The sequence below is a fragment of the Pan troglodytes genome, chromosome 22 (assembly GCF_028858775.2).
Source record: "Pan troglodytes isolate AG18354 chromosome 22, NHGRI_mPanTro3-v2.0_pri, whole genome shotgun sequence".
Taxonomy (NCBI): domain Eukaryota; kingdom Metazoa; phylum Chordata; class Mammalia; order Primates; family Hominidae; genus Pan; species Pan troglodytes.
Genome location: NC_072420.2, coordinates 40,822,698 through 40,839,370, shown reverse-complemented (window position 1 = coordinate 40,839,370; position 16,673 = coordinate 40,822,698). Strand labels below are relative to the sequence as shown.

At 44.8% G+C, this 16,673-nt stretch overlaps 1 protein-coding gene across 5 annotated transcripts in view; it reads left to right on the top strand.

Moving 5' to 3' along the window:
* DSCAM (DS cell adhesion molecule) overlaps positions 1-16,673 on the top strand; it is a 939,729-nt gene that overhangs the window by 801,847 nt on the left and 121,209 nt on the right. For all 5 annotated transcript variants that reach the window (XM_054675091.2, XM_054675090.2, XM_016938555.4 and 2 more), the window contains 3 exons: positions 4,974-5,214; positions 7,018-7,164; positions 15,722-15,877. In XM_054675091.2, the coding sequence (XP_054531066.1) occupies positions 4,974-5,214; positions 7,018-7,164; positions 15,722-15,877 (544 nt within the window). The remainder of the gene's footprint in view (positions 1-4,973; positions 5,215-7,017; positions 7,165-15,721; positions 15,878-16,673) is intronic.

Below are 16,673 nucleotides of genomic sequence, written 5' to 3'. Positions count from 1 at the left end.
TGTTGGTGTTATTGGGATAGTGATGGAGTGATGGATGTTGTGGTGACAGTGGTGTTGGTGTTGGGATAGTGATGGAGTGATGGATGGTGGTGGTGACAGTGGTGTTGGTGTTGGGATAGTGATGGAGCGATGGAAGTTGTGGTGACAGTGGTGTTGGTGTTGGGATAGTGATGGAGCGATGGATGTTGTGGTGACAGTGGTATTGGTGTTGGGATAGTGATGGAGTGATGGATGTTGTGGTGACAGTGGTGTTGGTGTTGGTATAGTGATGGAGCGATGGACGGTGGTGGTGACAGTGGTGTTGGTGCTGGGATAGTGAAGAAGTAATGGATAGTTGTGGTGATAGTGATGGTGGTATTGGGATAGTGATGAAGTGACGGATGGTGGTGGTAATAGTGATATTGGTGTTGGGATAGTGATGGAGTGATGGATGGTTGTGGTGATAGTGATATTGGTGTTGGGATAGTGATGGAATGATGGATGGTTGTGATGATAGCAATGTTGGTGTTGGAATAGTGATGGAGTGATGGATAGTTGCGGTGGTAGTGATGTTAATATTGGAATAGTAATGGAGTGATGGATGGTTGTGGTGATAGTTGTGTTGGTGTTGGGATAGTGATTGAGTGATGGATGGTGGTGGTGATAGTGTTGTTGGTTTTGGGATAGTGATAAAGTGAAGCATCTTTTTAGTGACAGTGATGGTGGTAACATCAAGGATGATGATGGAAGTAGTGGAGGTTGAAGTGTGGTTTGTTGGTGAAGTTTGTGATAAATATGGTGATAAAGTTGGAAGAAATGATAGAGGTGCTTCTACCATTAGGTTATTTTTATGGCAGTGATGTTGATACTGGTGGTTGTAATGTTGGTGATGTCAGTGGTAGAGATGCTATTGCTGGTGGTGGTGGTGTTCACAGTATTTTTGGCAGGGATGAAGCTGGTGGTGATGATGGTGGTAGAGATGGTAGTAGTGATGGTGGTGGCTTGGCTGTGTGGGGGACCTGAGGGAGTGGCATTGATGTTGGCAGTGGTGACAGTGACCTGCAGAGGTGGTAAGCATTGATTGGTGGTGGTCATCATGGTGGAGGTGCCAGTTAGTGTTGTAATTGAAATAGAAAGATAACCTAGAGATGAGTTAGCACACTACCTTTGTAAAAAACAGCTTTATTGAGATACAGTTAGCATGCCATAGCATTCCCTATTTTAAGTGTATGATTCAGTGGTATTTCATATGTTTACAGAGATGTGCAGCCATAGCCATAATTGTAAACATTTTCATCACCCCACAGAGAAAGCTTGCAACCACTGGCAGCTGCTCCCATCCTCTCCCACTACCTTTTAAGTCTGTTTTTAAACCTTATAGTTTGGGGACCTGCAAGCTATGAAACTGAAAGTATATGTTCCCTTTATAAGAAACACATCTCACTTCTTCCTCAGGTGCAACAATTTATTCTGCATGAAAACTGTAGATCATATTAGCACCCTGAAAAAAAAAAGATGTAAAAACACTACTACCATCAAATAATTCATAACTCTACTCAATATATTTCATTTCAAAATTGGAATATTAAGAAAAATAGAGGGGAGCTCTCTTGTTTGTTCCTTGTGATATAATCCCTTAACTTACCATATGATATTGCACATCTGGAAGAAGAATAATCAAAAAAGCCCTATCTCATTAATAGCCAATTGAAACATGGACTTAAAGTTTCATGACTTAAGTCATCTACTTCTGGGACTTGAGTTCAATAAATAAACTTAGAAACAGAGAAACTATATTGTGAAGGTGTCTAACATAGCATTTGTGGTAGTAAATAAACCTGGAAACAACAATATCCCCAACAATTAAAAAAAGGTTAAATAAAATAAAACATTAATATGATGGAATATGATATTTAAAGACTATGAAGTAAAGATGGGAATATAATCATAATAGCATATTAAATGAAGAAGAAAAACTCAGACACTAAATTGTACAGGCTACAAACACAGCTATGTGGGGTAAAACACTTTACTTTAGATAAATAGACTGAAATGCATCAAAACGTGAATAGAATTGCATTGGATAGAAATGGTGGTTGTTTACTTTTATTATAAAACAAAATGAGGTAATTATTCCGCACAATATTTTGCAGAAGTATGAACTAAGAAAAAATAAGCTTTACTTTAGAACCACAGGACTGAAATGTAGTTCTTCTAAGAAAAATGTAAAGAATTTTCTTTTTCTTTTTCACAAAATATTGAAATGGAACAGAACAAAAACACCTGCGCTGTCTATTATATTTAAGCTAGTTAGGATGGGTTTTCACCCATGGAGAGGAAACAAGGGAAGATTTCTCCTTTCTACCTGTACAAACAGATCACAGGCAGGATTAATCCCCCCAAACTGGAGGAACTACATGTCAGCAAGCAGGTCCCTTCATTCTTGTGGAGGATTTAGCTAAATTGGTGGCTCTATGAAAACACTTTCTCACAGGCATTTGACTTCACTGTCTACTCTTCTTGACCTGACTCCACAGCCCCCATACTGTGAATCCAACTTGCTGTCTTAGGGATGCTTAAAGCCTCACTGGGAGTCAGTTGAACAACTAGAATATTTAATGGATGTAAATCTCATTTAAAAATATTATTTTATTTCGGTCACTGTATCTAACATTAAAACACTATGTAAAATAGGGGAAATCTCTTTGTTGGTAAATTTGACTTATAGGTGATGTTTACAGGGAAATTCATTTGATTAATTAATTAGGTCACATAAATGCAATTCAGTGGTTGCAGCAAAACAATTTTCACGGAGAGTAATTGAATTTTCAAAGCATAGAATCTTGAAATCTATTTCTAAACAGTGAGAAAAGCCATAGCTCATCAATGCAAAAGCCAGCACATCTGTGGATTCAGAGGAGCATAGACATTTGTTTATAATAAAAAAGGTATGAGCTCTTCCACCAGGGTCTAACTCCGAGCCAACAGATACAAATAAATAAATGGTTTACGCGACTGTTTCACTGACACCTGCTGGCACCATGAATATACTAAATTAGATTGGCTGTTGGGAAAAGCAAGTGGAGTCCAAGAAAACCAAAAATGGAGAAACTTGCTGTGAAAAACAAAAATGATTTTACTGCTCTTGGATAAGTCAGACTTATTACTAATGACAGGCTGAGGCATGGAATCCCCTGGGAAGTTATTATTAGGCAATCCATAAGTGTTCGCTGAATCCATCAATGCTGTTCATCAGCTCAAAACCTTCTTCTGACTTCTCATTGTCTGCCCTCCCCCGGTCACATTTGGCAGGTTTTCAAGGTCTTGCTCCACTCTGTCCGTTCCCTCCTGACTCACTGCTGGGCAGGTGCGCACCCTTTGCAGGCTCCACTCACCCCATCCTCCTCCTACTTCTCTGAGCCGTGCCCCGCCCCCTCCCCCCCCCCATCAAGCCCACCTGGGCTCTGAGTCTTCCCACCACTTCAGACCACCCATACTCACACTTTCTAGATGCCTGCTGGCCTTCACTTTCTTACCATGCATTTCCACACTTCATAGTTCTCTACAGGTTCTTAAGTGCTTATTTCCTCTCTGCAGGTCGATTATAAACACTTTCAGGACGGAGAAAGCTTTCAGAGCCTTGAGAGATCTAGATCCATAGTTTGTACTTAAATGTATGTGTGTACGTGTATATGTATATACATACATATGTACATGTATACATATATACGTACACATGTATGTGTGTATGTATACATACATGCACACACATAAACACACATATCTGTTGACTGCCTGAAAGTCTACAAAACCTTTATTCCCTAGAGCCTCATCTTGGTGGCATTCGCATATCTTTTTTTTCTTTTCTTTTTTTTTTTTTTTTTTTGAGACTGAGTCTTGTTCTGTCACCAAGGCTGGAGTGCAGTGGGGCAATCTCGGCTCACTGCAACCTCCGCCTCCCGGGTTCAAGTGATACTCCCATTTTAGCCTCCCAGGTAGCTGGGACTACAGACACCCACCACCATACCTGGCTAATTTTTGTATTTTTAGCAGAGACGGGGTTTCGCCATGTTGGCCAGGCTGGTCTTGAACTCCTGACCTCAAGTGATCCGCCCACCTCACCCTCCCAAAGTGGTGGGATTACAGGTGTGAGCCACCGCGCCTGGCCTTATACCATCCTTGAAAAGGCTCTGGTTTCTAAATGAGTCCTACACATCAGCCTAAATCCTACTTTGACCTGGTGGACCATCTTCACATCAGCAGGGTGGAGTTAGCACCAGCCTCTCTCTCGCCCCACATTTAATCACCCCCAAATCATTCCAGAATGATTCGGGGCTTCATGAAAGAGATTACCTTCCTATTGGGTGTGCACTCACCTTCCCATGCCAGTTTTCAACCTGGAAACACCGTGATTCTGGGATATTTCCTTAGAATGTAAGTTCCGTGAGGACAGGGGTCTTTTGTCTTCTTACATTTCCAAACTCAATTCTATTCCCCGGTGCCTGGAACAAGGCCTGGCACACAGCAGCGAGCCCGAGAGTTCTTGCTGGGTGCAGGCCTGAGGGTCAGTCTCACCCGGTCGTAAGCGTACCTGGAGACGCCACAAACATGATCTGTATTTTGACACTTTCTCGCCAATTAGACAAGTCAACCAGGACATCATGAAGGACAGAATGAGAGCGCGGGCTCTGGGGCCCAACACCCATGTTCAGATTCCGCTCCTGCCATGCGTACTCAGGTGACCTCCTGTGTCCATTGACGGTCCAGTGTCTCAGAGGGGCTGGGAGGGCCGGATGCATTCACAGGTAAAGGAAGGGTGCCTGGCACAGACCAAGTTGCACTGTACGTGGGTTTGCGGCTGCTACCGGACCACCGCCCCAGCATCGTGGCGATGACTCCACTTTATTTCTGCTTTCCTACGTGGGTGTGGGCGTTGATTTCGCTCTTGTCCTACCTCAAGACTTCTTTAGTGTGTTCTTTTCTCTCCTGTTTAGGCTCCCAAGAAACATTTGCAAAATGGGATTATCCGTGGCTACCAAATAGGTTACCGAGAGTACAGCACTGGGGGTAACTTCCAATTCAACATTATCAGTGTCGACACCAGCGGGGACAGTGAGGTTTACACCCTGGACAACCTGAATAAGTTCACTCAGTACGGCCTGGTGGTGCAGGCCTGTAACCGGGCTGGCACGGGGCCTTCTTCTCAGGAAATCATCACCACCACTCTCGAGGATGGTAGGTTCGGCCGGGGCCTGGTCGTGGCTTTTCCCTCCGCAAAGGTTCCCTCAGGTCTGCCCCGGGGCTCCCCCAACCTCGCACTCCCCCGCCCCCTGACTTTGCAGTGACCTGCAGGGCCTGGGGTCTGGGGTGGAAAAGCCTTCCCTCGTGACCTCGCCCACCCTGCTGATCTGCCCCCCTGGGGCAGGGCTGGACTGCAAAGCCAGCAAGTCCCTCCCTTTTCAGACTCTTCCTCATTCATTTCAGGTACAAGAATTGGGCTTTTCTGGAGTGAAAACAAGGCTCTCTCTATTACTGCAGAAGTCTCACGAGAATGCAGAAATGCTATTTGCTAAAAAAAACTTTCTCCCAAATGTTAAGAAGGTCTTTTTAAATTTATTATTTTTTTATTGCTTCCTTTTTTCAAGCATTCGGAGCACAGAGGAAAGGAATTTTCAGATCGCACAGTGATCGATCGCCCCCTAGCGGCCGAGATACATTAATTAGCCCTTCCACCATGTCACTGAGAATAACCCAGAAGCTCAAATTTCCAGTAGTGCTTGAAAATAGAGAACCCTGGTATCCAGAGGCACAGTGTTTTAGGCAGGAAGTTAAGATATGGGGTTATTTGTAGCAATAAGTGGTAGCTTTGAAGGCAGGAAGCTGGCACTACATTTACCTCTTGTGCAGTTAGTCATTTGATCATAGATTTTTTTTTGAGACAGAGTCCGGCTCTCTCTCCCAGGCTGGAGTGCAGTGGCGCAATCTTGGCTCGCTGCAAGCTCCGCCTCCCGGCTTCACGCCATTCTCCTGCCTCAGCCTCCCGAGTAGCTGGGACTGCAGGCACCCGCCACCACGCCTGGCTAATTTTTTGTATTATTAGTAGAGACGGGTTTTCACCGTGTTAGCCAGGATTGTCTCGATCTCCTGACCTCGTGATCTGCCCGCCTCGGCCTCCAAAAGTGCTGGGATTAGAGGCGTGAGCCACCGCGCCCGGCCCTTGATCACAGGTTTGAGGAGGCAGATAGGACTTGCACCTGTAATATCTGACAATTTTTGCGAGGAGAGGAGTCTTCAGTGACTTGCAGCCTGAACACTGGAATTGTCTATCTTCATAATTGCAATAGTCGTTAAATATGCCTTTGTTTTTGCTTCAATGCTCATTTTTCATTAAGATGCGTGTCTCAGCCAGTATTTTGCACCGCCCCCCCACCCCCACCCGCCCCAGCGCCAACATTTAAGGTTTACAAAAGCTCAGTACTAAAAATATTTTCAATATTCTTCTGACCTGTCTATGGTCTCTCTTCCCTCTAGGGAAAGGGATGAGGATGAGACAGGAGAAATCTATGATTATATTTCTACTTTTTAGCACTTTACAATGGTTCGGCTTCCAATTTATATGCCAGATATTACTAAATACAGAGGTACCGTACTCTATAAAGTAAATGCAACTTAAAGAAGTAACTTCCAAGAGTAAGGGGAAAATAAATCAGACAAACAATGATTTTCTACTCAGGCAATAAAATTAAGAAGGGTACACGACTCAAGTCCCAACAACTGTCCTAAAAGTAAAGAAACTAAGTTGGAAAGAGAGACTATGGAATCCGTTAGAATATATGCATTGACTCATGATATTTTACTGAGCACTGAGTTATCATAAGATTTTTCCAGAGAAGTGATCTTTGTTATTTTTTCTTTCATTTTGGGGTTGAGTGCAATTTTTTGCTTGCATATTGAAATATTAAAATACGTTGCTTTTTCAGTATTGCTTTGCTCATAAACCACCCACAGTTTTTACAGATTCTAATTATTTGATTTCAGTGCCCAGTTACCCCCCCGAAAATGTCCAAGCCATAGCAACATCACCAGAAAGCATATCAATATCCTGGTCCACACTTTCCAAGGAAGCCTTGAATGGAATTCTCCAGGGGTTCAGAGTCATTTACTGGGCCAACCTCATGGACGGAGGTAAGAGGACTAAACTAGGACTTTGGGTTTGCCTCCAGAGAATGCATGATGGAATTTGCAGACCCCTCCTAGTTCCTAACAAGGGGCTCAGGATATGGCGGGCACCTCTTTATCAATAGACACTTTCCCCTTTTCTGTCATCCCTCATCTGACATTTGAACAGGTCTCTCTGTTTAAAACATCACACACCTTCGAAACCCAAGTTGAAGCCTAGGCGGGGACGGCGCTTGGGAAATTTCAACATGGATGTATTTTCCTAATTATGAGTGTCTATGTCAAGGCTCTGCAGGCAGCACCAAAACCTCCGTCTCTATCTAGAACATTCTGTGTGATATGTATTCTAAAATGTTGGCCTCTTCCTACTTCCCAAATAGAACTCCGCGGGGAAACGTTAAATTTCCTGTAGTTGTGCTGTAAGTGGGTGTGGGAAGAGTGCCCAGGCACATGGAGGGGGGCACTCAGGAGGGGGCCAGGAAGTTCAGGGTCCTCCCGTTTTGTCTCCTGTTTCTCTTTCTCCTCTTCCTTCCCCTTCTCCTCCTCTCTCTTTTCCTTGTTCTTTATCGTGTGTGTGTGTGTGTGTGTGTGTGTGTGTGTGTGTGTGTGTGTGTGTGTGTATTTCAAGTGGTAGGGCAAAATGTTCCTGTTTGTTTAGGGCAAGACTTTGAATAAATGACTTTCTCAAGTGGCCATAAGATTGGGGCCACAAGTTTCTTGCAGCAACACCTCAGTGTCTTCGCCCTCAGGCTGCGAGTGGTGCCCACCAGGCTGGGCCGGGCTGCGTGAGTGTGCTGGGGCAGAGCGAGGCTGCAGCCCCCAGCAGGAAAGGCCTCTGGAAGTCTGCTCACTGTCTCTGTCCCAAGCCTGGGGGGCCCACACCTGCCTCCTCCCCTGCCCTCCATTTCCAGCCCCCTCCTGCACCCCCCGTCACTGGACAGTACCTTCCCTCTTGTTTGGGGTTTCTTTTCTTTTTTTGAGACAGGGTCTCCCTCTGTCACCCAGGCTGGAGTGCAGTGGCACGATCTCAGCTCACTGCAACCTCCACCTCCCCGGGCTCAAGCAATTCTCCTGCCTCAGCCTCCCAAGTAGCTAGGATTACAGGCGTGCACCACCACACCTGGCTAATTTTCAGTATTTTTAGTAGAGATGGGGTTTCGCCAGCTTGGCCAGGCTGGTCTTGAACTCCTGGCCTCAAGTGATCTGCCCACCTTGGCCTCCCAAAGTGCTGGGATTACAGGCGTGACCCAGCACACCCAGCCTGGGGCTTCTTTCAACCCCTCTGACTGGGTGTGATCCCTGATGAGTGCTCACCTCTAATTTTGGGCAAATGCGGTCAAGGACCTATCCCTTCCCTGCTCAGGATCACCTGGATCTGTTCTACCAGGCAGACCCCTGTCCCCATGCAGGTAAACATAGGGCCCCACAGGTGGCAGCAGCCTCCACGGTTGGTGCAACAGTAAAGGCAAGAAGACACATGAGCAGCACAAGCATTACTGGCTCAGCGAGCACAGGCCTTTGAGCCTTAGCTCTGCATGTCCCTAACTGTGTCCCTAACATGTGTTTCTCAGGACTGAGACCAGACCTCATGCCTTTGTTGCCACATGTAGTACCTGGAGCAGTACCAGCCATGGGAGGCAATCTAGAAGGACCGCCCCCCACCTTGGTCCTGCAGTAGACACATTTGCCAAACACCCACTCGACACTGAGCTCATGGGAAACACCAAGGTTGCTGTGTCTGTCCCTGTGGAGGTTCCAGACCAGTGACCGAGGGAGATGCTAATGAATACAGAACCACAGACCCAAGAAGGGACAGCCCCACAGAAGGGCAGATTTAAGTAGATGATTCTGTAACACCTTCACCCCTCCCACCTAAACACAAGTTTTAAAACACCCCAGAGTAGAGAGCAATGAAAATTTGCAAAAGTCATCTATTTTATGGACAAAATACCATAGGATATCGTTACATATGTTTCTTCTGATTTCTACTCCTTATATTGAGTGGATGAAATTAAATACCCTTAATGTTCTTTGAAAGGCAGTGTTATGCTAAGATGTCTCTTCTGTTCTTGTTGGAAATATTTCAGAATCCAGTGGTGACTTCATCCACATCACCCATATTTTCTAAGCTCACTCACATTTGCTAGCATTGCCTGCTGGTATCTTCATTCTAAAATGAAAGATGTGGCTTCATACCTTTAAAGCTTTGAAAACTTGAATATTCAAAAACATAATTCTTTAAATAAAGAAATGCTTGGGAGTGTGCATGCAGCTTTTTAAAGATACTTTCACTCATGGGATTAAAATCAAAGTGATGAGATAAATGTGCGATGTAGAAGTCTGCACTTCATTTCCGAAAGATAAGCAAGAAACCTTCAGAAACATGAACCTGCCTGCGAATGGTCACTCTTCCTGCTACCTGAGAGATTTCGTTTATGAGGCAGGTCAGTTCACGGGGCTACTGGACACTTTTGCACAAACTCCCCAGACTGCAGCCTCCGGGGCTGGCTGGATTCCCACAGACACTGAGCAGGAAGTGACTGCTGACCGACACCACATACACATGCACACACACCACACATGCATGCACCCCACATACACCACACACCACACATACCACACACACACACCCCACATACACCACACATACCACACCACACCCACACATATCCCACACTCACCACACACACCACACCTCACACACCCCACACGCACATGCACACCCACCACACATACACACACCCCACATACACCACACATACCACACCACACATACCACACACACACACCACACACACCCCCCACATACACCACATATCACACCACACACACATCCGTCATATACCACACGCCACATGACACACACCCCTCATACACATACACAAACTGCATGTACATCACCCACCACATGACACACACTCCATATACACCACATACCACACCACACGTACACAAACACTACATACACCTATGAAAGGAAAATATCTTTTCGGCCCCCAAAATCACTAAGGAAAAGTCAAGCTGGAAACTGCTCAGGGCCAACCTGCCTCCCATTCTATTCAAAGTCACCCCTCTGCTCACTGAGATAGATGCATATTTGATGGCCTCCTTTGGAAAGGCCAATCAGAAACTCAAAAGAACACAACCCTTCCCCTCTCACCTACCTGTGACCTGTAAGTCCCCTCCTCACTTCCAGTCTTCCTGCCTTTGCTTCAAGTTGTCCTGCCTTCCAGACCGAACCAATATACTTCTTACCTATATTGATTGATGTCTCACGTCTCCCTAAAATGTACAAAACCAAACTGTGCCCCAACCACCTTGGGCACGTGTTGTCAGCACCTCCTGAAGCTGTGTTGTGGGTACGTCCTCAACCTTCGCAAAATAAACTTTCTAAATTAACTGAGACCTGCCTCAGATTTTCAGGGTCCACATACCACACCACACACACCCCACATACACCGTGTACCACACCACATGTACACACCACACATACACACACCACACACCATACCACACATCCCACATACACATGCATACACACACCACACATACATACACACACACACAACACACACTACACACACACTACACACACACCACACATACACCACATACCATAACCCCAGGCACATCTCACATACACCACACACCACACCACACACACCCCATATACACCATGTACCACACCACACATACACACCACACACACCACACATACACACCACACACACCACACATATACATGCACACACACCACACATACACCCCACACCACACCACACGTACACGCACCACACATACCACACATACCCCCCATACACTGCACACTATGCCACACATACAGCCCACATATACTGCACACCACATACATACACACCACACACACCACACATACACCACACACCACACCACACATACACCACATATCACACCACACACCCCCCCCCACATACACGTACCCCACATACACCACACACTCACCACACACACCTCACCTACACCACATACCACACCACACACACCCCGTATATGTCACACACCACACATACACAAACCCCACATACACCACACACACTCTGCATACATATGCACACACACACCACACACACCCCCAATACACCACACACTACACTGCACACTACACCACACATACACACACACCACACCACGCACACCCCCACACACACCCCACATACACCACTCACCACACCACACATCACACAACACATGTAACACACCCCATGCTACTCACAACATATACCTCATACACACACCACACACATACACCATACACACACACCACACACACAGGTGCACACACACCATGCACATCGCATACCACAAACACCACACACACACCCCACACATTCACACAGGCTGAGAGGGGCAAATGTTGTTACTACCACTGTAATTAGCAATAGCCCGAATACTTTCCAAAATATGTCTAAGAAAGAATTCTGTTGTTAATGTGGTCAGATGAAATAAAACTGGTTAGTATATTTGATAGGGAAGGTTAAATAAACAATATTTTGATGAATTTTCTGATTTTTTTTTCATGGTCAGAAAGTTAAATCATGGTTAAGGCCTGAAAGAAACAATTTATTTGAGATTGCTAGGAAAATTGTATCCTTTGAAAAGTTACCATTTTCCTCTGAATTTTTGCTAACTTCCATCTCATCCATCTTTCTTCATGGAAAAAATGTTACATTCTGAAAGGAAGCAACAATTAGGTGCCAACTAGAGTGTGTGGGCAGCTGGGGCTTGCTTCAGAAGCTATTCCTGCACCTATTGTTTCCTGCCTTAAAACCCTCTGAGAATGAGGCAAGATATAAATACACAAAACTATTTTGTTTAAAACAAAATTTTTAATAGAAAAAATCTGATTTCTAAATTTATTTTATATATATTTTTAATTTTATTTCACTCATGACCTCAACTGAACAATACACTTCAGTTAATTGTGTGTGTGTGTGTGTGTGTGTGTGTATTAAACAGCCCTACAGGGGCATGAAAGCTAGACTGTAGAAATTCATGTTTAAAAAGAAAAAGCGTTAAAAAGAATGGCAACCTAAACACTCAGTTTTGTATCTGGCTTTCTTTTATTTCATTCTTTGCTTTTTATTTCTTCCATATCTGCTAGTCACCTAGTATCTGTCATCAGGAAAATAGCCTTCCTTCACAGTCTATGAGGCATTCTAGCAGATGGAGCCAACTGTGGCTCAGGTAGTTTTAGAAATCTTAAAATTGGGATTTTGACTGCCTTCGTCTTCATGGTTCATGATAAATTAGTTAATCAAAATAACTTGAACCCCCCAAATGTTAATTCTAATTAGTATATTAACCATTAGCATTTTTAATCATTTTGTTTTAAGTGTTTGCTTTTTTTCTTTTTTTTTTCTTGAGACAGAGTCTCGCTCTGTAGCCCAGGCTGGAGTGCAGTGGTGCGATCTCGACTCACTGCAAGCTCCACCTCCCAGGTTCACGCCGTTCTCTTGCCTCAGCCTCCCGAGTACCTGGGACTACAGGTGCCCGCCACCATGCCAGGCTAATTTTTTGTATTTTTAGTAGAGATGGGGTTTCACCGTGTTAGCCAGGATGGTCTCGATCTCTTGACCTTGTGATCCACCCGCCTTGGCCTCCCGAAGTGCTGGGAATACAGGCATGAGCCACTGCACCGGGCCAAGTGTTTGCTTTCTTTAAGAAGATCAGAGAGGCCAGGTTGTCCTTCTCCCTCCCCACCAGGCTCCTCTTCCTCATTCTGTCTGATTCAAGAGTTGCATTCTGATTCAAGTATTTGCCGGAGGGTCACAGCTTTCTCCTATATTGTGAAATGATCCTACTTTTTCTGTGAGGTGGACACCCTGCACTCTTGGGAAAAAAAGACCTTCATCAAAGTCTCATAACCAGCTCCCAGCACCCTGCCCTGATCAGCCCCTCCCCTCAGCTGTATTTTTATTGATTTCGTGTGTATATATCTGTAGGGATGTACGTGTGTGATCTTTGACAGTGAAGTTTCTAAATCTGAAAAGATCTTAATGAGTTCTATATTTAAAGTTTGTCCATTAGCATATGAGTTTTTAATTAGTTTGTTTAAAGACAGGGTCTGGCTCTATCCTTCAGGCTGGAGTGCAGTGGCACAATCACAGCTCACTGCAGCCTCCAGTTCCTGGGATCCACCGATCCTCTCACCTTGAGCTACTTGGGAGGCTGGGACCACAGGCATGAGCCATCATGTCTGGTTACATTTGGGTTTTTATCCTAATCCAAAAGACTTATGTTAAATATATTCAGGAAAAGGAATATAATTGAATATGGAAAGACCCGTCCTTCAGAGATGAGAATTTCCAATCCATCTGGGACAACCAAGTATTGATATTTTGACTGCCTGGTGACCACACATGCTCACACAGTCTCCTCATTTTCGTAAGCCCTCCGTTGAGATTTCCAAATTGTGACCTTTAACAGCTGGCACCCTGCTGGCCTCCCTAGAAGACAGGAGTCCAAAGGCCTGTCTTTGGGCCATCTCGCCCTGCTCCCTCCCCAGCAAAGCCCCAGCCTACAGAACTGTCTGCTTCTGGTGGTCCCAGGCCTTTGGCTCCCACTGGGGCCTGGACTGTGGGAGCCACATGGAGCCCCTTTACCCCTCTTCCTGCAACTCCTAGAAGGCACAGGGGCTCTCTGGCATGTGAGGGACAGGCCTCAGCCATCCCATGCAGTATTTGCCATTCTCCTTTAATGCTGTATTTGTTCCACATTGATCTTTTTGGTGACAAAAAAAAGATGAACAAAAGATGTTCCACAGTCATCGTAATCACAAAATACATGGCTATTCATTTGTGAACCTCCATGCAATATCCTGGACACACAAAATACATGGCTATTCATTTGTGAACTTCTGTGCAATATCCTGGACACACAAGAGAAAAGAAAAACAATGAGCAGGAAGGAAAACCAAGACAGGCAAAAAGCAAAAGCCCGTTTAATCTGGCCGACACGACGGCTCGTGGGTGCCTCCATTTTCAGCCCATTTTCTGCTTTTTCCCAGAGCGACTGAGGAGAGCAGCTGAGATCCGCGGCCTGTGCCCTCAGCCACTGTGCTGGGCTCCTTGATCCTCTCTGTCCCTCGACTTCCTTGTCTGTAAAATGAATGGGTTGCAAAAGTAATTGAATAACTCTGCTGGTTGTATAAGTTACTATCTGTACTTAGAATAGCATAGCACTGGCACCTAGGCAGGCATGCATATCACATCCACTCCCTATATGGAGGCCAGGGAGAGTGAGAGGGATTGACAAGCAGCTGGATTGTCAGTTGACGAGCAGGTCTGCCAAATCAGAGCTGTTCAACAAGGAACTCCCCGGACCTGCTGGTCTCTGGGGGTAACCGGCCTGCTCTGGGTACCAATGTGTCGCTGACAGCCCCTTCCCCTAGGGGAACAGTTCTCAGGCCCTTCTCATGCTCTGAAGGCGACTCATTTCAAAACCCATCAGCCAAACACCAAGGAAGTACTTAGCACACCATTTGTAAGTTTTCTCAAATTGCCGTGTATCATATGCTGGAGTTGAGAGCGCATAGTGTTCCATCTGTGAATATTATTAGTTGATCCCACTCCTGAAAGTGAAGCATTTTTAGCTGACACCAAGTTTCTGACACATGGGCATGTCACTTCAGGATTGAAGCTGAGAGGAGTTCACTCCAGGTAAAAAGAGGGGTTGGCTGAGCCACTCAGTTTAGCTCAGGTGTATTTTTTTCTTATTTAAATATGTTATCTTTTCAGCTTTATTAAGGTATAATTGACAAATAAAAATCGCATATATTTCAGGCATGCAGCTTGTTTTGATGTATGTATCCAATGTGAAATGCTCGCTACAATCAAGCAAATTAACAGCAGGTCCACCATCTCACATAGTTGCCATTTTCTTCCTCCACCCCCAAATGATACAAAGTTTCGGTTATGCAAGATGAATAAGTTCTGGAGATCTAATGTACAAAGTGGTGACTATAGTTAAAGACACTGTCTTATAGACTTGAAACTTGCTGAAGAGGGTAGATCAGATATTTGAGATGAAGTTAGGTACTTAAAAATACAGGTATGTTAAAGTAGAGCTTGTTTAAAATAACAATAAAACCCCTCAGCTTGCAGAAGCTTCCTAATGAATAGTCGGCAGTGGGGCTGCCAAGTGTGCAGCATGTGTGTGTCGCCCTAAGTGTGCTGCTAGGGGTGCAGGGGACATTGCTCATTAGCACCTGCTGAAGGGTGAGTGGCAGCCCTGGTGCTGGCCTTGGGTTGATAACACTTAACTTGGAGCGAATTACTTCGTTTTCCAGACCAACGTTCTGCCTTGTGTTCTGGAGCAGTTTGGTGTGAATGTTCTTTTCCAAAGGGCCACATGACACCATGAGCTCACAGGATGACTGTGCACAGTCCCTTTGAGAATTCTCGTGTCCAGATGATGGCTGGATGGGTGATGACATGGCACAGGGACAGTCAGTGGGGACAGTGCAGAAAAACGAGCAGAAATGGGCTCAGAAGTGGGATTTTGTTTTCTTGTTCTTGTCCTCCAGAGCTGGGTGAGATTAAAAACATCACCACCACACAGCCTTCACTGGAGCTGGACGGGCTGGAAAAGTACACCAACTACAGCATCCAGGTGCTGGCCTTCACCCGCGCAGGAGACGGGGTCAGGAGTGAGCAGATCTTCACCCGGACCAAAGAGGATGGTGAGAGATGGGTGGGCGGTGGATCCCAGCAGTTGCTGGAGGGGCTGGGTCACAGAGAGCTCACTTGCCTTTACCCTGCAGTTCATCAGGCTATTCTCAGTGCAAACCTTTGCTGCCCTCCCAAAATATCCCAGTGCAATTCAGACCATTAACTTCCTCTCTTGCCTTTGGTTGATGTGTCTAATCCATTGCTTCTTCTTCCTCTATATTTTTTCTTCTTTCTTTTCTTTTTTTTTTTTTTTTTGTTTTTTTTTTTCTTTTTTTGGCCAAGTATTATTGTAAATAGAAACTCATTTTATCCTAGAGCTGTAATACTTGTCATACATGTTTTGTATCTTGTTAGAATAATTTTAGTAGCTATTCAGCTATTAGTGTAAGCTCTGATTAAATCCATCCTTCCACTTCTTGAAAATTATGTACAGACTGAAGTTCTATTATTCTTTGCCAGCTGAATCACTTTAGAATAAGTCCTTAATTTGAGAACTTCATGTTAATTTTTTTTAATTCTTGCAAGAATTCATGGTGATTTAGTAAAAATTTAAATTGCTGCTCATTTTGTTCTACAACAATAATTCTTGCTGTTCCTTACAATTTGGACTGGGTTGTGTGACTATTACCCAACGTACAAAAACCATACAACAAAGGTTCTGTATTATTTTAAGGGAAACTCTGAGGGGCCTTAGCCAAGCCTGTTTAAGGAACAGATAAGTTCTGATAAATACTACCGTGGTAGTGAGAAAAGTAGCCTCCACCTTAATAAAGGAAGGAGCAACTGATGTCAAATTGATGCCCACAT